The sequence below is a fragment of the Phyllostomus hastatus genome, unplaced genomic scaffold (genome assembly GCF_019186645.2).
Source record: "Phyllostomus hastatus isolate PE091 unplaced genomic scaffold, TTU_PhHast_1.1 phas_contig_58, whole genome shotgun sequence".
NCBI classification, from domain to species: Eukaryota; Metazoa; Chordata; class Mammalia; order Chiroptera; family Phyllostomidae; genus Phyllostomus; species Phyllostomus hastatus.
Genome location: NW_025333916.1, coordinates 39125026 through 39147309, shown reverse-complemented (window position 1 = coordinate 39147309; position 22284 = coordinate 39125026). Strand labels below are relative to the sequence as shown.

Sequence of the window (22284 nt, the reverse complement as noted above, 5' to 3'; positions counted from 1 at the left end):
GCGCATGCGTAGTGTAACCTGAGTGAGACTTATTTTTCACTTGAGACTAATTTAACACAGGACAGTACTTTCTGGAATCGGCGGCCCTCGGAAACTTCTATCATATGGAAAGCTGTGGAGGGGTGTGGAAGTTCGAAGTCACGGACGGGGACTTTAGAACTACAAGCCAGGAGGAGATAAGATTTAGTCATTTCGTGAAGTTATACAATTGTAAGTATTTGGATACTGAATCCCAGCAAGCAACTCATTTACTTAGAGCATTCTTTTCTCGCTCCTTCATATCCCTACTCCAAGAAGATGGTAGAATCCATTTCCGGGCTTTTCTTTTTCAGTGCCGGAAATCTCGCAATGGAAGGAGGAGGAGGTGAGGTTGACAGGGCAAGGCGGGACCCTTGGATGGTGTCCTGGGTACAGACGTGCAGTGGGGCTCGCCGTGGGCCGGAGTCTCTTCCATGAAGCCTGTCCTTTTGGGGTGCGGGTGGGAGTGGGAGCCCCTGGCGCTGTTCTTCACTAATTCTGTGTCTGGCATTGGGTGCACGGTGCTTTTGTCCGCCACGCCCCTTCTCTTTTTGGGGCTTGTGGGGCTGCCCCGTCTTGGGTCTTGGGTTGCGGGTGCGTTTTCTTGAGCTGGTATGTAGCTACCAGGACCTGTTCTGAACTCTAGGACGAATAGGTCACGCAGTGCTTGGCAGGATCTTACTGTGATATGGGCACTGCAGTCCCACTACCTGCGTGGGAATCACGTCTCTGCTATTTTATGTCTTTGAGTTAGTGCCTAGTCATCTGTGTGCCTCAGTTTTCTTGTCTGCTATGCCAGCAATAATATTGTAGGATGTATCTTACGTAGCTGTTTTACGCATTCAGGGAGAACAGTGTCTACCTCTTAGCAAGCTGTTTGTTAAGAAATGCCCATTTTGCGCATACGGTCCAGTAACTTGCCTGTTATACAGCTAGCTAGTAAGAGGCAAAATTGCACAGCCTTGGGCTAAGGATCCCACTGTGAAGCCCTGCGTTGTCCTGCCTCGGAAAGCTCTTTCCTGGCGACGCTAAATGAATAGTACCCGGTCCCCTAAGTCCCTCACACTGCTTTCTTTTTTCTTTTCTTTTTAAATAGATTTTATTTATGTAATTTTTTAGAGAGGAGAGAAAGGGAGAGAAGCATCAATTTGTGATTGCCTCTCGCGCGCCCCCCACTGGGGACCTGGCCTGCAACCCAGGCATGGGCCCTAGACTGGGAATAGAACTGGCAACTTTTACATTTCCAGGCTGGCGGCACTCAACCACTGAGCTACACCAGTCGGGGCTGCTTTTTCTTTAGAGCACTGATCATGACCAAGTATTTTATGGATATTGGTTATGAGTTTTCATCCTTCCAACTGCCAAAGAACACGGACTTACCCCTAGTCTTTATTATATACTCGAATGTTGAAATGAATGCATGCATTACAACATGGTTAACCCTGACCTGAAAGTCAAGAACTGGCTTTGTCACTGGAGGGTTGGTGATCACTTAACCTCTCCTAGTGCTTAGCTCACTTATTCTCAAGTTCTCAAGACAGAATGATGGTCCAGGGACATTTCAGATTTTGGAGGCAAGTCTCAATTCACTTCAGCTTGGCTGATTCAGCATTTTCTCATTCCAGCTGGTGAATTCTGCAATTTCTTTGGCTCGTTAGATTGTTGTGAACTATAGGAAATGTTTAAAGATGTTCTCCATACAGTTCATTTTTATTTCCTGTCAAAACATGGGGGAAGAAAAGGTTTTTCCTAGTATCATTAGGTGCTGTATGTCAAAAGCACACAAATGACATTAGAACAGTACAAGAAAGCCTTCTTAAAGGATTAAAAATATGTTAAAGGGACATAAATATATGCTGTAGTTTTTCAACTGGCATGTGAATACAAGTACACAATAACTCTTAAATACTGTGATATTAAAATGTAAAGCCCATTTTAAAACAGCGTGGAAGGTCACAATTCCAAACAGGCTTGTTCTTTTTTTTTTTCCTAGCCTTTTTCATTTTTGTTTGAACTTAGATGAGAATTCTGTCTACATTTTTGTACATCTCAGTTATTGCCTCTAGGTTTAGGTGACCCAGACGTGTCCCTGAAAATTTAGAGTTTCAACCATTAACAGAAGTCAGTAACTAGGCAAGTGTGGGGACAACAGAAGTTCACCCCTTTGAGTCCTTTACTTTCAAGGACTGACTCCCTCCCAGACACTCAATGAAAACAGCCAGCGGCCACCACAGCTCTCATTTAATGGAATCATTCAATGTTCCAAAGAGTACGTGTGGCAGAAGTCTTTGCAATTTATTTATATCATAGTAAACAACTTTATGACTGTAAACCTGTTCCATTAAAAGGTTTAGAAATTTGCCCTGGCTAGTGTGGCTCAGTGGGTTGAGCACTGGCTTGCAAACTGGGAGGTCACAGGTTCGATTCCTGGTAGTGGCACGTTACCAGGTCCCCAGGTAGGGGCCAGGTCCCCAGCTAGGGGCCTGCAAGAGCAGCCTATTGATGTTTCTCCCTCATATCCACATTTCTCTCCTTGTTCTCCCTCCCTTCCCCTCTCTCTAAAAATAATAATAATAGAAAAATCTTTTTAAAAAAGGATTAGAAATTTGTAGAAACAGTCAATTTTAGTTTTGAATCTTCAGGGACTGTTTTTTACTGATAAAAATCTGAACATTTTTTAATTGAATGGAGGTAATGGTATAGTCATATATTGGGTTTATATAGTAACTTTAAAAGAACTCATACAAATTTTTGTGAAGTTAATAGACTTGCAGGTATAAAACCTTGTGATAGGAAATTCAGTGATTTAATTAAGGGATACGCTGCTGCAGGTGTTGCCTTTCTTAAATACACAAATGCTGTAGTGACTTGTCTCAAAAAATTTCATTCCAGTGCACAAGAGTAAAATGCACACTTAGCCTGGCATCACTGTCTCACACTTGCCTTCCTGTGCTGTCTACCACTCTGCTCAGCAAATGGTTTCCCCACCTTGAGTGCCTGAGTTCCAAGGCTTGCTTCTTTTGCTAATGCCCTTTTTTCCATCACCCTCATGCACAGATCAAATTCTGTCTGTCAACATCTTCCTGGTTGTATCATTGGGATCAGTGTTTCTTCCACCTCCCCTTATGTTCCCACAGCATTTTGTACACCTCATAGCATTTCTTACAACCTGTCTTGTGTATGTCTCAACTGGACCCTACCATGCACACAGGTTAGATGGGAGGCCCTGAAGACCTGAGCTCTTTTTTATATCTTCTGCTGGTTGAATTGAAGGGTACAAGTCTACACAGGTGAAATAGAGTTTGGGTTATCTAACTGTCTACTGGCTTATGCTGACTAGAAAAACTATCTATTAATGGACAAATGGGTAAACAAAAATGTGGTATATCCATACAACAGAATAGTATTTGGCTATGAAAAGGAATAAAGTATGGATACATGGTATAACATGGATGAACCTTAAAAGTATTATGCTAAGTGAAAGAGAACCAATAGTGATGGGAAAGAAACCGGAACTCAGATCAACAGTGTGGACCAGAAGGAAGAAAGGAACATCCAACCAGAAAAGAATGAAGAAACAAGAATGAAGAAACAAAAGACCACATACTATATGGCATCACTCCTGTGACAGTCCAGAGTAGGAACTCTATAGAAAAAAGTAGATTAGTGGTTGTTTAGGGCTAGGGAGTGAGGGGAAGGATAGAGGGGTGGTCATTAAAGGTTAAGGGGTTTCTTCTTGAGATAGTGAAAATGTTCTAAATTTGTGACATAACATAATAACAAATTTTAAATCCTTCATATTAAATTTTATATGAGTTACATCTCAAAAAAGTTGTTAAAAATTATTCATTCTGCAACTTAGAAAGAAAAGAGCTATGATCCATCCCTTCTACCGAGAACATACTTTCTTCTAAGGAACTGCAGTTGTGTGGATGCAGGTAGACTTTTTACACTGGGATGAGTTATTCCAGTGTTTTTACCTGCATGTTCTGAGTCAGTTTGGGTGCATTAGTCCTTTCAGCAGGACCTGCCTCAGGCACTTAACCGTTCATGGCTCAGGTGTGCCAAGACAAAAAAAAAAAAAAAAAAAGGCCCAAATGGAAGAACAGATCAAAGCTCCAGAACAAGTACAACTAGGTGACAAAGAGATAGCCAACCTATTGGATGCACAGTTCAAAGCACTGGTGATCAGGATGCTCACAGAATTGGTTGAATTTGTCCACAAATTAGATGAAGAAAATGAAGGCTATGATAAGAGAAATGAAGGAAAATGCACAGGGAACCAATAGTGATGGGAAAGAAACCGGAACTCAGATCAACAGTGTGGACCAGAAGGAAGAAAGGAACATCCAACCAGAAAAGAATGAAGAAACAAGAATTCAAAAAAATGAGGAGAGGCTTAGGAACCTCCAGGACATCTTTAAATGCCCTAACAGCCGAATCATAGGGGTACCAGAGGAGAAGAGGAAGAGCAAGAAATTGAAAACTTATTTGAACAAATAATGAAGAACTTTCCCAATCTGGCAAAGGAAATAGACTTCCAGGAAGTCCAGGAAGCTCAGAGAGTCCCAAAGAAGTTGGATCCAAGGAGGAACACACCAAGGCACATCATAATTACATTAGCCAAGATTAAAGATAAGGAGAGAATCCTAGAAGCAGCAAGAGAAAAGGAGATAGTAACCTACAAAGGAGTTCCCATAAGACTGTTAGCTGATTTCTCAAAAAAGACCTTATAGGCAAGAAGGGGCTGGAAAGAAGTATTCCAAGTCATGAAAGGCAAGAACCTCCATCCAAGATTACTCTGTCCAGCAAAGCTTTCATTTAGAATGGAAGGGCAGAGAAAGTGCTTCTCAGATAAGGTCAAGTTAAAGGAGTTCATCATCACTAAGCCCTTATTATATGAAATGTTAAAGGGATTTATCTAGAAAAAAAGATTAAAAATATGAACAGTAAATTAACAAACTCACAGTTATTAACAGCCACACCTAAAGCAAAACCAAAAGAAACTAAGCAGACAGCTAGAACAGGAACAGAAGCACAGAAATGGAGATCACATGGAGGCTTATCAACATGGGAGTGGGAGGAGGAGAGAGGGGGAAAAGGTACAGAGAATAAGCATAAATGGTAGGTAGAAAATAGACAGGGGGAGGTTAAGAATAGTATAGGAAATGCAGAAGCCAAAGAACTTATATGTATGACCCATAGACATGAACTAAAGCGGGGCCGGGTGTGGGGGGGGAGTTGTGGTTGGGAGGGGCTGTGCAGGGCAGAGGGGAATAAAGCAGGGAAAATGGGGCAACTATAATAGCATAATCAATAAAATATATTATTAAAAATTCATTCCCCCCACCCCATGATAATATTGAGAATAATAATGGCAGCTAACTGTCATCACTCTTTCAGGCCTGTGCTAAGGGCTTTATATGCATTAGTTATTTAACTGATTCAATAACCCTGTGAAGATAGTATTATTTCCAAATCTTACAGGAGAGGAAACTCAACCTTAGTGACAGCTTACCTAACATCACACAACTAGTTAAGTTCTGAGACTCCAGCACTGTGTGACTTGAATCCTCTTAACTTCAGTGCTATACAATTGGGATGCCCACAGGGTAATTTTATACAAAGCATGATAGATGTGCTTTGACTAAAAAATAATGAAATGCATGACTACTGTGGTGTGTGAGGTCTTCCATACAATGCTGAAAAGTCTAACTAAATGTATATAAAACTCTTGCTTTCTATCAAACACCTTCATCTTCCTAAACTTTACTTTTATTTTACCTTCATTACTAGCACCAGCAGTAGACTTTTGTTGTTTTTGTTTCTGAGTTGGTTTCTGCTACGAACCAGCTTTAAAATTCACTTTAGGGAAACCTCGACATCAAGAAGTACAAAGCTCCATTGAGTGAGAGGTACTGGTGGTTGGTCACCAGCCCTGCAGCATAGACTCACTGCTGTGAACCAGCTTTTGGTGTGTCTTGTGTTCAAATGTGTACCTCCCCAAATTACAACCCATCGGGCGTGGTATGTGGAACAATGATCCCTACTCCTAAGTAGGCCTGTGTCCTAATTCCCAGGAACTGTGAATTTGATACAGGAGAGGTTTTTGCAGATGGGATTAAGTTAAGGAATTTGGGATGGGGAGATTACCCTGCATTAGCAGGGTGGGACTAATGTAATTACTGGGGTCTCAATAAGGGAAAGAGAGAGAGAGAGGCAGGAGGGTCAGAGAAAATGTTAGGATGTTAGCAAAAGTTGGAGTGTTGTGGGCCACTCACTGTCCAAGGAATGTGATCATGCAGCCTTTAGAAGCAGGAAAAAGGAAGCAAACCCATCTCTGGCAGTTGACCTCTTAGAATTGTGGGATAATAAATGTGTATTGTTTTAACCCACTAAATTTGTGGCAATAGGAAACTAACCCACTGGGCTTTTGAATGGCTTGCTAATTACTGAAACTGACAAGAATCTGTTGTTCTCCCTCTTGTTCTCTCCTTTTCCTCTGTCTTCCTGTGTTTTTAATCTTGGCTCCTCAGATAGACAGTTCACTTTTTCAGGGCAGGACGATCTTGTTCCCTGTGGGGTTCAAGGGCCAGGCATGGTTCTGAGTGCTTTACGGGCACCCGGCCATTTCAAGATCACAATGACCTTGTGACCCCCACTTTGCAGATGAGGAGACCAAGGTTCAGAGAGGGGAAATCACATCATTAGCAAAGTATGTGAGTGGGGTCCTAAACACCCAGGCTTGCAGGCCCCTGTGCTTACCTGTATGCTGTACGCCTCGTTAATGAATTTCAAAATTTCAAATCACTTTCAATCTAAAATACCTGAGATCTTATTAAGAATGTGTTTTAAAGGATAAAACTCAAGGGGAGGATATATAAGATACCATTCATTTCTCTGTAATTAGTGGTTGGAATTTTCTTGCTTTATTTTTATTACTTGTGATGGCATTGAAATGATAATTTTACTTTTTATTCTTTTTAGATCTGCTTTAAAAATCTCATTATTACCACAGTCCTTAAAAATTTTAGTGAAACCTGAGTCTTGTCTCTGCTATTACTTCAAATTGTCTGTTTGCAACTAGAGATGCCTGACCAATTTTGATATGAAATCTTTTCATCCTATTTGAAACAGGGAAATAATTAGATACTTTCATGCTTATTTTTTTATGAGGCTTTGTTCTGAACCATAAAAATATGGAGTTCTTGGTTAACATTTGTATTAATGGATATTGAATTCATAAAATACCAAATAGGTACAAATACATTGTTTCCTAAAGTTGGCTCTTAGAGACAAAAAAAATAAAATGTTGGAAAGTAAAGAGTTTAGTCTTCCTTTAGTATCAAATAATTTTCTCTAAAACACCTTAATTTAGTTCATGGGATTTAGAACTCATTATGGAATCCCACACTAGTAATTTAAATTGTATTCAGTTAAATTATCTTTGTTTAAAAATCATGCATTTATGTCTTAATAAGAATGTAGAAAAATACTACCCTAAATTTCATGTTTGGGGCTACCTATGTATTTTCTGCTTGCTCTCAATCTAGGTGCACCTGCAGAAACACTTACAGAAGAGAGTCAGTCAGGATGTGTTCTGCCTACAAGTCTTGAAGCCAGCGGTTTGAAGAAGAGCAGTTGGGGCTTCTTAGTTACTGGGGTTGTTGGTGGGACCCTGGTGGCTGTGTATGCTGTGGCCACTCCATTCATAGCACCGGCCCTCCGAAAAATTTGCTTGCCTTTTGTACCTGCAACTACAAAGCAGATCGAAAATGTTGTGAAAATGCTGCGAAGCGGAAGAGGACCCCTGGTGGACATTGGTAGTGGTGACGGACGGATTGTGAGTTATGATAATGCATTTTAAGGTTTAGTGCCAGAATTGTTAAAGTCTCTCTTTCACGTTTCTTAGGAGGTTTATGGGAAGACTTGCCAAACCTGACAATTTAATATAAAGTAGTCATTTCATTTTGTGTTTGGCTGAACTATCACACCTTCCAGTGTGAATTTGGAATGTATTTTTCTCAGATTTAATTTTTTTCTTAAAGGAAAAATTGCCCTGTATGTATGCCAGGTAAAAAGGAACAATTAATTGGTAATTATGAAATTGCCTGTTAAGGAACTTGGGTCAATAGGGGTGGTATAACTAGAAGAAACATTAAATCATGGAGTTTCACTGTTTTACATTTTTCACCATATATGTTTGCTTCTTCGTTTAGCTATACTTACACATGTATAATTCCTACGGGGTAACAGTAAAATAGGGAAGAGCATTAACCCCTACCTTTTGAAAGGTCAGATTTTAGTGACTTGAGCTCACTTTAACCCACCTACCACAACCCACCACTGGGAAGCCATGTTACTTACTCAAGGTCAGTGACTGGCAAACAGGTGTCTCAGAGTGTGGTCCTTCATGGACAAGGTGACACCTAAGGATTTAGGCCTCCATCCAATGCACTGAACAGTGAGGGTGGCAGTAGTCAAGGTTAGCATTCTGGAAACCTTTCGTGTGGAGACCAGCAGGCCACCGTGATGCCTTTCAGCAGCCCCTGCCCACATAGTCCCTGCAGGTTCATCATGGTGACCCAAGAATAATCAGGAAGAGGTTAAAAAGTACCCTCTGTTTTTAAGAAATCAGAAGATGTATATATTAATCAGGAAGAAGTTTGAAAATCCAGATTTGAATGCTTTACATGTTTGAATAGTGCCTTTATGATTTCTCAGCACATGGTTTCTTCTGAAGGGGCGACACTGTAGTTACTCCGGAAATTACTGTAGGTGGGATAGCTCCTTCAGGGATGCTCCCGTGGAGAGTGGTGGCAAGACCAAATGAGCCGAGAGACCAGCCCACTCTCCCTGTCACCTTACCTAGGTGGTGGCATTGGCAGTTGATTTTATTGTGATTTGTTCCATTTTGCTTTAACCTGCTTTCCATTTTGAGTGAGCAATCTTAAATACTGAGGAAATATGTAATAAATTGCAGGTTCTTTATCGACAGGTTATTTTTATTGCATATTCCAACTAGTTCACAATACACTCATTTTGCCTGCTGGTGTGATATCACTGATGGAGAGAGACTGTGGGTTTTCAGCAACCTTTGTCAGACTGACCCAGAGGTTGGCCAGTCCAGAATTAATTACGTAGTTGTCTAAAGCAAACCTGACGATTTGTTCTGATGCTTGAGGTGAAATCTTTGACAAAACATGGAAATGGAGTAAAAACTGGCTGGCATTATCTTGTCCACAAATCTGCATAATTTTAGAGATCTATCTTTACATGCTATCTTGAACAAAGGAGGTGCCTTTTGGTTGGATGTTTTGTGATTGTAGTCCATAAAAAGGAAAAATATCATTTCCCAGGTAAGTTGATGTTTATCTTTTTATCTCGAATAAATACTGACCTCTTTCTGCAGGTGATAGCAGCTGCAAAGGAAGGATTCACAGCTGTGGGTTATGAACTAAACCCATGGCTAGTTTGGTACTCCAGATACCGTGCTTGGCGAGAAGGGGTACAGCACTTGGCCAAATTTTATATTTCAGATTTGTGGAAGGTATGTAAGGCAGAGAACAGTCCTAGGAAACTCCAACTAAAACTTTAAACTTCATCATTAGTATGATTGCAAACTGAAAAATGTATAAAAATAATTAAAATACAAGTGTGTATTTTAGCATAATGAAATGTGAACACCTTTTCAATGGAGAGCTTTGCATATTGGCTACTTCAGAGTATAAGCTTAAGGTTTACAACACGATTGAGCATGTGAATCCCAAGAATTTGCCCAACTAAAAAGTTCTTATTTCTATTGCTTTCAAAATTTTGATCTCATTTGGAAATCCTATAAATCGTAATATAGGTATTAATTTAATGTTCTTGGTAAATAGTAGACTTTTCTCTGTGTGTGTGTTCACGTGTGTGTGTATTTAGAGAGAGGCAGAGATGGGGCAAAGAAAAGAAAGAGTCTACCAACCATGCTTGCTATGGTTTCTTCTGGTCTTCATAAAGTGTAGGACACTTCCAAGTTTATTAGTACTCTTAAAAAAAAGCTTTGTAATTTTGCTTTAGGAATGCTCCATAAAATAGCTTTCCTTAAATAAGAATTTACCATTGTAATGGTGTCATCAGTAGCTTATAAAAATTCACTTGCATTTTGCTTGCAGTTTTTTTAAATACCATGTATACATGAGTGGTCTCTCTGTAGAGTAAAGAGGACTTTTATTGGACAATAAGAATTTTGACTGGCAAAGCATTTTCCCCCCTAGTTTTTCAACTAAAGACCATTTTATTGCATTTTTAACTTACTATCTTAGAGAACAGGACAGAGACGGAAATTTTAAGGATAGTTCAACATAAAAAACCAGTAGTCTGAGATCCCTTGAGTTCTTGCAAAGCTATTTGGTATAGAGTAGGAAAGTGTGGACCAAGGGTACAAGTGGCCCAGGGCCAACTGTCTCGGCCACCAGCTGGTCATTGGCTGAGACACTGGCCACCTGACAGATGATCCCTGGGGCAGGCCCGGTGTGGAGTCACTGTGAGGATGGATGAGATGACTTATGGGGGAGCATTTGGAAACTGATGGATTGAACTAATGTGAATGAAAGTGAGCATGTACTTTTTTCCTTATGAAATCTAAAAGGAGGCTACTCTTTGTGAAAAGCTACTATTTGGTGAAATGTAAAATTGCTACTCATTTTGAAATAAAAGTTAAGCTGGATATTCGGTTTTTAAAAATTAACTTGTGAATGATTTCCTTCTCTTTAGGTTACTTTTTCACAGTACTCAAATGTTGTTATTTTTGGGGTGCCTCAGATGGTGAGTATGCACACTTGTGCCCCGTCTGTTTGGTTTTAGGTCCTGCAGGCCCTTCCAGCTCCAACTCTTGTGCAAAACGAGGGCCTCCCAGATATCCAGAGTGGGCACTGGATTTCAGTGTGTTGGTTAAGCAGAATACTTCAGGGTCTTACAAGGTTAATCATAAATGATTCAGTCTTATTTTTAAACTGTTGCTGCAGATAAAAATCTCAGTTATGTAAGCACTAAAAACTCTGGAGACTTTATGAGCTCCCAGTGTTGGAAGTAGTTGAAGGTTTTCATGGTTGCTCACTTCCGTCCAGCTGAAATCACTCCAGAAAGGTAATGAGATGCTCCCTTTGAATTGGTCATTCCTCCGATTTTGCAGTAAGATAATTTTCAGGGCAGATGAGCACTGACTAGTTTCAGACCTCAGATGACTGATGTATACTGAACTTTGATTATGTACTTTCAAAAGTGAAAATGCTGCAACATTGCGCTGAAAAATGGTCCTAAGTTTAGCCTTTAGGAAGACAACCAAGATGGGATGCTTTTGTTGTAATTGTTGGTTTACAGACCATGGAAAGAAATCCCATTTTACTTTTCAAAGTCGGTAATTGTAGCCATAATAATCTTGGTGAAATTGGATGTTTGTTGAAATGCCACTATAAAACTGATATGGTTTTCAGTTTAAAAAAAGGAAATTTACTTTGTTGTTGTTTTGTTTTCTTATTCATAATTTTTGTTCAAGAAGTTTTAATGCTTGAGAAGTTCATTCTCATCACTAGAACCTTCAGTGTAATGCCATTTTCTTTTATTTTTGGGGGGTTGATTTAGAAGTGTTGTGTTACATATTCTTGAAAGTGACAGGGTTCTGTATGTTTGTTATTTTCACTGAGCCTAAAATTAAGATGAAACCTGGGCATCTACATTTTTGTTATAGAAATGAAAAGAGGTAGAAGGACATGATTGTTGGCCATTACAAATAAAACTATTCAGGATCATAGAACTACTATGGAATTTGATGGTTATTTACTAGTTATGATGTTTGGGCATTCGTTCGCAATAACGAACACTGGGGGAAAATAATTAATTTGAAACCCATGCTTTCTAAAAATAGGACCTTGAATTTTATTGGGACTTCCATGCAATGTTGAGAGGTTAAATGATGGCCTGAGATGTGGGCTTATGAAGCCACAGCAGCTGTGTCCCAGTGGGGGGCAGCAGTGGCCTTTGGTAGTCACTGTCACCCCCTAACCTGTGCCTCCAACTCCTGCTTCTTTCAGCCATGCCTCTCTTTTCATGGCTGAAGAAGTATAGTCAGTTTTTGTAGCTGTTCACTCCGGGGAGAGAGTCCTATTATTTTGATGAATGCTTTTGCAGTTATTGTCCATTCTTCTGTACCTAGAAACCTTCTTAAATAAGGAACTTACAGTATTTTATTGTTCCAAGAAAAGGGAGCAGCTGACATGCAGGAAGCACCCACATTCCTTGGGATGGCAGGGATTCGGCCACCTTGTAGTTTTCCATGTAGGTAGATTGATCACAGGTACAGGGGGCCCAGGTGGCTTCTGTTGGGTCAGGAGGCCCAATTTCATGTGTGGAGGGCCCACACATGAAGTTATTCTGCCTTCATCAAGCTTTGCCTGCATGGAGGATGTGAGTGGGAGGGAGAGCGCTGTCTAGAGAGCCAGGGGCCAGGTCTACCATCAGAGGGGTGAGTTGTGTGAGCCCTGAAAAGTCCTTTTATCGGTCTGGGCCCCATCATTCACTCTTCCATTAAAATGCATTTCGCTTCCCTGAGCATACGTCAGTATTCTGGGCATGCCTAGGCGGTTCAGCAGAGCCAGTGTGGCGTGAAATGTTTCCTGGGCAGCTGAGGCACCCGTAGGTCACGGAGAGCCAGGAGGACCTTTAGGGAACTTCAGAGGTAGAAACACTGGTGTTATAAATCCTCACCCTGCTTCTGATAGCAGGCTGATTATTCCTAACAGCTCTTTACAGTCATAGCTCAAAATGAGAGGCGGTCTAACATTTCAACCCTGGTGTGTCTTTAACATATAGGAATGAGGAATCCCAATGGACCTGGTAAATCCTGTAGTAGGATTGTAAATACCCACATTTAAGACTATCTTATCCACGGAGAGCATCTTTTGAAAATGTGGAACAGATCGTTTGTATCCTTGTTTAAAACCCTTCTGTGGCTTCTTGCTACTTCAAAGCAGTGAGGATAAGGCCTGAACCCTTGGCATGGCCCTGAAGCCTGGCGTGGAGTGGCCCCTGCTTCTCTCAGCTGCCTGTCCAGCAGCCCTGTTTTTCTCTCGATCCCTGGATGCCACTGTGTGTGGGGCTGTGTTCTTTTTCTGACTTCAGTCCCCAACTCTAGGCCTAGTTAGTGAACTCCTGTTGACCACTGACCACTCATGGTCCAGTGTCTTTTCCTCTGAGAACGGCCCCTCCTCCCCCAGTGGGATGAGCTCCAGTGCCCCTTGTTTTTCACTCACACAGTGCCTGCTCCCGCATCCTCACAGGAGTCATTGCACATTTCCTCGTGTGGCGGCTTTGGCAGCGTTGCTATGGCTCTGCACTGCAAGCCTGAGCGTGAAGGCCGGCCTGTCTTCTTGGTGGCTAGACCTCCAGCACGGCAGCCCCAGCAGAGAGTAATCACTCAGGGCGTGTTTGCTAAACAAATGAATAAATATGGTATAAACATACATACCCATTAAGTATACTTTTCCCAGTGGGGTATTAAATTTCATAACTTTTAAGAATGACTAATATAATTTTAGTTGTGAATCCTGTTTTGAAATGATGAATGAAAATATTATCAGCATGTTCTGATAAAGAAAAATGATTCATGATTGAATTATGTATCCTTCATCATTTGTTTGACCAGTATTCATTCGGGGCCCACTTGGAATACTTTAGTGAATAAAAGAGAAAAACCTCCCTGTCCCTGGTGCTTATATGCTAGTGGGGAGATGTGAAGTGAGATGCCTGTGTACAATATATGAAGCAAAAGAATGGGATAAGTGCTCTGGGGCAAACTAAAGCAAGACGGGGATGGGGCAGAGACAGTGTCCCTGAAAAAGGGACTTGTAGAGGTGAGGGAGGGAGCTGTGTGTCTGTGTCCAGAAGAGGGAAGAGCATTCCATACAGAAGAATAGTCACTTTGAAGGCGCTGGGGTGTGCGCGCCTGCTGGGTTCCAGGAACCGCAGGGAAGTGGGGTGGCAGGGGCAGGGCGAGTGAGAGGAGCCTGGGAGAGGTGAGGTCAGAGAGCAAATAGGGCTGGGGTGTGAAGGACCCTGGACCCTTGTAAGGTGGGAGCCATGGGGGGCGGGGGTTGAGCAGAGGAGTGGAGGAACGGACTGGGGCTGAAAAGGATCCCTGGCTGTCCTGGGGTCAGAGAAAGAGGAGTCAAGGGCAACTCCCAGGCTTTTGTCTTGAGCAACTGGAGGTTTGGAGTTGTTAATGAGCTGGAAAAGGTGCAGGTGGAGTGGCTTGGGAGAAGATCTGGAGTTCCCTGTGGCTGGTGCTGTTCGGGATGTGTGTGGTGGATGGAGGGGTCTGAGGCTCAGGGGAGAGGGCTGCAGATCAGGTTTTTAGGCATCAGGGCCCAGAGGACGTTGAAGCAGGGGGTTGGCCGACATCACTCAGTGAGCGAGCAGAGCCACCCAAGGCCTGAGCCCTGACCTCTGACAGATGAGGGGCACTCAGCAAAGGGCTGGAGAGGAGGAGTTGGGGAGGGTGAAAGTGGGGCTGGGGTTTTGGGTGTGGGGGGGTTACGGAGAAGCGAAGTAAAGCCACTACCTCAGGGAGGAGGGCATGATGAAGGGGCTCAAAGCTGCGCATGGCCATGTCTAATTTATCGTATATGCCTTTGAGCTGGTTTCAGCTTAGCTTTACGGTTTTGAAGAGGTAATTAGAATATGTTGCGTTCGTGTTAGTTTGAGACCTGTGATTGTATGAGTAAGTTTGAATTCCATTAGATGTACATGCCATATCACTGCTTCTTTTTGTGTATGATATCAAGACCCAAATTTGTTGCATATTTATGTGCAGTTTAGTCAGTTAATTTCTTATGATTGAAATAGCTCCTTTCACTTTTAGGTTTATCTTGACTTAGCATATGACAGTCATTTGGAAATAAAAGAGACTGTAAAAGAGAAAAGAATAATGGTAATATGAATACATTTACAATTATCCTTTTTATGAGTAAAATTACCATAAGAAACCCCTGATATTTTGGAAAAACACATATTGTCTCATTCCATGCTTATTTAATTTTTCCCTCAAGGAATAAACTTTTCTTTCTTAGTCATCTTTATCTGCCTGTTAAAAGAGTAGAAGTATTCCATCCTTAATGGAATTTATTCTTTGTTATCTTGGTATTGATGCTAATGAAGAATCAGATTTCTGGCTCACTTTAGCCATTGGTGATTGTAGAGAAGTTTTTCCGAGCTAGTTTTAAAGATATAAAATCTTCATAGAAGTACTGTTGATTTGTTTGTCTTGATTTATTTTAGTGCTTGTAAGGGGAGTAGTTTTTGCTCAGATCTTGGTTTCTAAATACCATTTCCTACCCAGAGGAGCTGGGAATGTGTGAGAAATGGCTGATCCCGTGCTGAGGAAGGAAAGATTCAAAAGCCTGCAACCTTTTGTTGAGCCTGAATATAAGGGGGTGCCCAAAATATTTATAGGAGCAGGCCCAAAGGAAAGAGAAGCCTGCTTGAAGAGCTCCCAGGGGCCAGGCTGGGGCAGTTTGAGTATTAGAATAAATGGAACAGTAGTGGACTATCACTCACTGAGTGAAGCAATCTAGTAGTTCATCCTACAGCGACAGCTAGCTAGGTAGATAGAGAGAAGGGAAAGCTGTTTCCTGCAGTAGAAAGAATTTCATCTAGAAGGGATGATGGGGTGAGCAGATCCACACTTTGCAGCCATTACAGCAAAAATGGACTCAGGCCAGAATCATCAGTGAGGGCCACAGCTAGTGGGGGGACAGCTTGATGAATAGCTGGGTATGCACGTCCTCTCTCTCAAGGTGTGTCCCCCAAAATTATTCATTATAAAGGAAAAATAGTGATCACACTGTGGAGACACCAGACACCACCTTAACTGAGTGGTGGCCATCACCCTCAAAGCAGGAGGACCCCCTGGGCGTCTGACTGGGGGTCCCTGAGATGTTCACAGCCCCACTAATGGGTCATTGCCAAAGACTCACCCACCGAGTCATCATGAGCAAACACCAGAGGGACCCCAGTGAGGGCCGTTTGGAAAAGTAACTGGCCCATATTCTAAAGGATGTTACTGTCGTGAGAGGCAAAGAGAGGTGGAGGAACTGCTCTCGATTGAAAGAGGAAACATTACAGCTCAATGCCATGTGGAGTCCCAGACTGGGGGAAAGCCCTGTAAAGGATGTTCAGTGTTGAGACACTTGACAAAATTGGAATGGTACTGTTGGAATGATTTTATTGGAGTATAGTGCTCCATCTGCTGAATGCAGTAACTGCATGGGGCTGTTTCTTAGAGAATATTTTCCTAGAAAACACCGGCGTATGAAGGAATAAAGAGCATGTTGTGTGCAGCCCATTCTTCACTTAGAAAAAATGTTCATAGAGAGGAGAAGAGGGCAAACTGGATGAAGCAAACATGACAGACTTCTCTGTAAGTTTGAAATTGTTTCAAAATAAATTAAAAGGAGAGAGTGGAAACAATATTCTTGGAGGTGAAGATGATAATATAGTTTTAGGACCTGAAGATAAATTTTCAGTGATTATTAATTTGCTGATATAATTACAATGTCAGTACTTTCAGCAAACAATAAAATACTTTCTCCACAGGTAGGTAGGTAGTAAGACAATACAAAAGTAGTAAGAGGATTTTACTGTTTATATGTTGACTATCAAGGAATCAATTATTAGTGTATTGTTGATAAATATTTTTAAAAAGTATGAAGTATTTTACATTTCAAGTTGGTTGAACATGTATAATTTTAAGTAATTATTTTATATTTTATTGAACCTAGATGTTATTAATTTTAAGGTGCACTTTTGCTATTGAAGAAAAAAATATTGCCAATTATAATTCTAAGACAATGTCAATAGTAAGATTTTAGAGATGTTAAATGTGGAAAAATATGTTAAATAGTTGAGACAGAATAGAGTGAAATATTTAGGTAGGTAAGTAATTGAAACCTGCTTCTCATTTTAATTGTTGGGACATCATGATTTTAGTTAGAAAACCAGAAATCTGTGATAAAAATGGCATATTTCATAGTTGATACTATAAGAAGTTCTTACAACTGTTGTCGGTGTGACTCTGTGTTTTGATGGATTGTTTGATAATGTATCTGCCCTAAAGTGACCTTTTTTACAATTAGCAAGGTTTACATGGGTATTTTTAGGGCGTCAAATACAGAAGGATATTTAGGAATCGTTTCCTGTGACTCACTGCTTATAATAGTGACTGTCGTTCTCCACAGATGCCGCAGTTGGAGAAGAAACTTGAGCTGGAGCTTCAGGATGATGCTCGAGTCATCGCTTGCCGGTTTCCTTTCCCACACTGGACCCCAGACCAGGTCGCTGGAGAAGGGATAGACACTGTGTGGGCATATGACATGAGCACTTTTAGAGGGAGTGGAAAGAGGCCGTGAAGGTCGATGCACTTTCAGTTGCTCATTTGAATATAAAACTTGTTGAGAGTCTTTTTCTGCAGTGTTGGTGGTCTTTCATTTTACAGAGACATTTTGCAGAGATGTAACAGCTGTGTGTTTAGTGAAGAGTATACATTTGTTTGGCATGGCATGAGAAATTACTGTTACTTTCCTTAATCGTTGGAGGAAACAAACAAGTGAGGAACACTGGGTAGATTTAAAGTCCTCTTTCATGGTATATTCTAAAAAAGGTGCTTATAGCTTTTTATGCCCTTGGATATATGAAAATATGAATAAGTGATGGATGCTGGTGGGTAGGAAAGAGGGTGACAGCTCTTCGCATTTTGAAGAATATTATTTAATGCCACAGATGAGAAGAAACAATTTTAAAAAGATCTGTATTAATAAATATTTGCCATTTCCTATAACTTTATTTATACTTAAGATTTATCTCTTCTCTATATATTCATGTCAACACTAATTTTCTAAGGGATTTAGAGAGGCATTTATATTTTAGAACATTTATTAGGAATAACTTGTTCCTAGGCTAGATTACCATATTTTATTGAATCTAAGATGTGTATGTGTGTGTGTAGGTATACATATTTTAACATTTTTGAAATTGTGAGGCACCTTCCAAATGATGATGTTTTATAGCTGTATTGGGCAGTGTTGTGCATAATCAATTACCATTGCTAGAACCTCAGGTTTGATGAAATAGGGTGTTCAGAGAAGATAAATGATGCGGTGGAGTGACTGGCAATGATTTAATAGTAATAGAAATGGTTGTGAGCTTCGGAGTAAGCTGCACCTGGGTTCGGATCCCTGCTGGTCCGCAGCAGGAGGCCTCGGGCCCTCGAAGAGCCTTGGTTTCCTGAGTGTCCTTGTCATTCGCATGATGTGCCCAACAGGGAGACCGATTTGTAAAACTCATGGCGTGTAGTCTTTGGTCTGTAAATAGTATTTATTATTACTTTAGATGCTAATGAAAAGCTTATTCACAGAAGTGGTAGATTATTTCTCCTAGTCACTTCTTTATTTTATGAAAGCAGCCATTTATTGAATATTTCTCATTTATGAGGAGAGACGACTGATTTAGATAAAGACAAGTTAAGGAAAATCTTTGAATTTGAGTATGCAGGCTTCATATATCTGAAAAATTAATATTGAGTGGTGGCTCGACTAATCCCTGCTTATCACAGAAAAGAATTGAACTCCCAGCCATGCCCCTTGTAAAATGAGGTGATTTGTGTCTTTTACTAAACTGATAAAAATGTGATCAATTTGATAATTTTTATTTAAATGAGAAGCAACTGGGAACTCATTAATTCATTCAGCAAATACTTACTGAGTGTCTGCTGTGTAACGAGCTTTTCCGATTCAGTGGTGAGCGGACAGGCAAGGCCCCTAATCTTAAAGAATTCATGTTTTGGAAGTAGGGAGACAAAGAAAAGGTAAGCGAATGTTACTGTGTGTGAAGTTCTGGGAAGGAAGTAACAGTGTGATAGTACAGAGAGCAGCTGCGTGTGGTATGGGTGAGGGGATGGGATGTTGTGGACATTTGTCAGGGTTTTGGCTGCCACCACCTTTCCCTTTCCCACTCGGCCCTGACTTCCTAATGAAGAACAGATTCTCTGTCATGGCATGCAACTTTGGTGTCTGCCCCTCCTGTCACCTCCGCTGTGGCCGGCTCTGTAACTTGGCTGGGCCGGCTTGGAGAGGGACCCACTGTGGCTCATTGCCAGGACAGTGTGGTTGGTGGACAGAGGCAGTTGTATTCCTGGTCGATTTGTAGAGACATCAGGTTATATGCAGAGTCACGGATAGTTGCCACTTGTGGAGTTTCTCCTTTAGCTTCCCGAGAATTAGATGATGCTTGATCTTGCAACCTCAGAGTAAAACAGACGATTTCATAGAAGTATTGTGATTCACAGAATGTGCAAGATCTTTAATTGCGTCTTAAAATTGTGCCTTTAAGTAAGAACTGTTCAATAAGGCTTTTCCAGTGGAGGTTATTGAGGCTTCCCTGGTTGGCTGCTTTTTGATCAGTTACTAGGTTAAAGACATTGATTAAATTTGCACATGACACAAGGTAGGGAATGACAGCTACTATGTTTGATGTCAAAAATAGGGTTAAAAATGTGCAGATTGAAGTCTGAGATAAGTAAAATTTAAAGTTAAAAATAAAATGAACAAAAATAGCAATACAGCTTAGGGGTGATGCAGCCTCACAGAAGCCGTTGTGAACAGAGACCTGCAGGATCCCTTGGCACTCAGGTCAATTATTTGAGCTTATTCCCACCTGAACACGTTCCCCAAAAGCATGGCCCCAGGATTGCAACCTAGGTTTGCCAGGTGGGCCTCATGAGACCCTCAGTCAGTCTGGCACTCAGGTTTCTTGCAATGCTTAGCTCCAAATGTGCGTGTGAAACCAAGTTGAAAAGGTTTAAGAAATGAGACTCTCTTCTGCACACACTGTGTGTACCATTGCTGGGTTACTGGCGTACACCATGACAAGTTACAACCAATGAGAGTAGAAAAAATGCAGGATTCTTGACATTTAAACCACACACCCCAGTACTACCCCTCTGCCAAAGCACTTTCCCTGAGAGCCAAGTGTGTGAAAGACCTGCTGTAAAGGAGTAAATGTTCTCAAGTCCAGGAGTCTTCCAGGCTTATAACCTGAATTTCCTAGCGTGGGCCTGGCTTAGTGCATTCCAGGAGAGACTTCCAAGTCATTGCAGTGTATACTACAGGAGTCTACTTAAGTCTCAACCAACAAACAAGCATATAACTTAGTTGTGTGGTGTATCTTTTGCCTGTTGAGGCCACAGTGTGCCCAGCTCTTCATTAAGACAAGGCCTCTGACCCAGGCCACCTGTTCCGGAGCAGGGGATGCCAGCGGGCCAGCCAGAGGTGTGCAGACACTGCTCCTCCTACCCAACACTCATTGCTCCTCTTCCTTAGTAACAGAATCCCCAGTTTTTCAGGAGTGAGGCATTGATGTCTTCAGGGATGATGGGCCCTGCTGTTGTTTGGTCCCATCTCTTGGGCATCACAGTGGGTGGTGGGCATGTGATCCAGTTCCTGCCAGTGAGGTTTGAGGGACTTCTGCTGGGAGCTTTGGGAACAGTTTTGTTGTGGTAGAAGGAGATGCTTGAGGAGTGAGCATCCCTCTGCATGGGATAGTAACACCTGCATAGGATAGTAACACCTGAGGCTTTAGCAGCCACTTGCAACCACTGGAGGAAAGTAAAGATGAAAGCCAAGGTGCCAAGACTGATGGAGCAGAAAGAAGGAAAGACTCTGGTTTTGATGATGCTACTGAGTTGCTGGACTGACCTGGAACCTCTGACTTGAAGACATCTTGTTAAGTGAAGTAATAAACGTGTTGTTTTTAAGCTACTTTGCCTTGGTGTTGTGTTATTTGCCCCATGCAGTAGTAACTTCACAGGGATAGGAGGGTGTAAGGCTGACCTGGGGCGAGGGGAGCCCAGCAGTGTGTGAGGCAGGCACTTGTGAGCCCACCTTCCCTGCCTGCTCCAGAGGAGATGGCACTTGTTGGCCAGGTCAGAAGGGGCATCTTAAGTGTGTGCGAGAGGGCTGGAGAGCTCTGGGGTGGGGAGACCTACTCCCAGAGGAGCTTCCAGAGTGCTGTCTGGGAAATTGTACCAAGTCAGGGGGTCTGTGAGCTTGGACTGGGCCTTCTTCAGAGCTGACATGAGTCATCCCAGCAGATGTCCTCTTCTTGAAGATGTGGGCAGGGGTGAGGAACAGCAGAGCTGCAGCTGGTTTCCTGCACCCAGGGAGTTTATAGGGGTGAGAGGAGTTCTCAGGATCCGTAAGGAATTAGGAAAAGGCAGGAAAGAAGTTACCTTCAGACTGTCCTTGGCAGGTTGGGTTGCCAAGTAGGGAAGCTGTGCTGTGGACTGCGTGTTTGTGTCCTGAGAAGTCCGTGCATTACTTAACCCCCAGTGTGATGGTATTAGGAGGTGGGGGCCTTTGGGTGATGAGGTCATAAGGGAGACCCCTTATCCGTGGGATTAGTGCCTTTATAAAGAGATGCCAGGGATCTCCCTCACCCTTTCCACTTTAGGGAGGACACAGGGAGAAGCTGGCCACGTATGAACCAGGAAGCAGGTGCTCACCAGACACTGAATCTGCCGGTGCCTCGATCTTGGACTTCTCAGCCCTCTACTGTGAGAAATAAATGCTTGTTGTTTACGAGTCCTGGTCTGGTGTTCTGCTATAGCAGTTGAGCTGACCGAGACAAGCTGGAAACATAGAAGAGCCACCGCCAGCACTACCCAGACTTGTCCGGGACCCAGCCAGCACTTCCTTAGCTGGCAAGAGGAAAGGCAGTGGGAGGGGAGCCAAGCTTCATGAGGATTCATGGCTGGACAGGGTGGGCACCATCCCCCGATGTGATGGTGGGGGCTGGTTGCCTGAGTCAGGGTGCAGTTGGTGCCACGCTCACAGGGAAGGCCTTCCTGGGAGGGATCTCCTCTGGTCCACCCCTTCCTGGCTCATAAGGAGATGCTTCTGGCATGGTCTGTCCCTAAACTAATGTGGATGATATAAAAAACGAAATAAAGGGACAGATGAAGTCACAATGAAAAACTGAAATGAATTCTAGGTGGTAAAAGGTCTTGAAAACATACCCAAAGAGGCACAGTTAAAGAGGTTGTGTATGTTTGCCCGGAGGAGAGAATGTTTGAAGAAGTCAGGACAGATGTTTTCCAATAGTTGAAGGGTTGCCAAGCAGCAGAAGAAAGGAGCTTGACTGTGTGCCCCTGTTCCCATCCTCAGGGAGGAGGCACTG

At 42.2% G+C, this 22284-nt stretch overlaps 1 protein-coding gene across 3 annotated transcripts; it reads left to right on the top strand.

The window, feature by feature from the left end:
* The first annotated feature begins 2 nt into the window (after positions 1–2).
* ATPSCKMT (ATP synthase c subunit lysine N-methyltransferase) lies at positions 3–20798 on the top strand. 3 transcript variants are annotated; one of them, XM_045848161.1, is made up of 5 exons: positions 3–210; positions 7572–7861; positions 9431–9568; positions 10777–10827; positions 17292–20798. In XM_045848161.1, the coding sequence occupies exons 1-5, from the start codon at positions 105–107 to the stop codon at positions 17460–17462; spliced, it is 756 nt and encodes a 251-aa protein (XP_045704117.1). In that variant the 5' UTR covers positions 3–104; the 3' UTR covers positions 17463–20798. The 3 variants fall into 3 exon arrangements, with proteins under 3 accessions (XP_045704117.1, XP_045704118.1, XP_045704119.1); XM_045848162.1 differs by lacking the exon at positions 3–210 and adding an exon at positions 340–364; XM_045848163.1 differs by lacking the exon at positions 3–210 and adding an exon at positions 340–364 and having other exon boundaries at positions 9431–9522; positions 10775–10827; positions 17292–17317.
* The last annotated feature ends 1486 nt before the right edge of the window (positions 20799–22284 follow it).

Excerpts from the sequence above, each read along its gene's own strand:
- ATPSCKMT (XM_045848161.1), top strand. The coding sequence starts at position 105 with ATGGAAAGCTGTGGAGGGGTGTGGAAGTTCGAAGTCACGGACGGGGAC. Across the intron at positions 7,862-9,430 it reads GTAGTGGTGACGGACGGATT|GTGATAGCAGCTGCAAAGGA; the intron begins GTGAGTTATGAT and ends CTCTTTCTGCAG. Across the intron at positions 10,828-17,291 it reads TTTTTGGGGTGCCTCAGATG|ATGCCGCAGTTGGAGAAGAA; the intron begins GTGAGTATGCAC and ends CGTTCTCCACAG.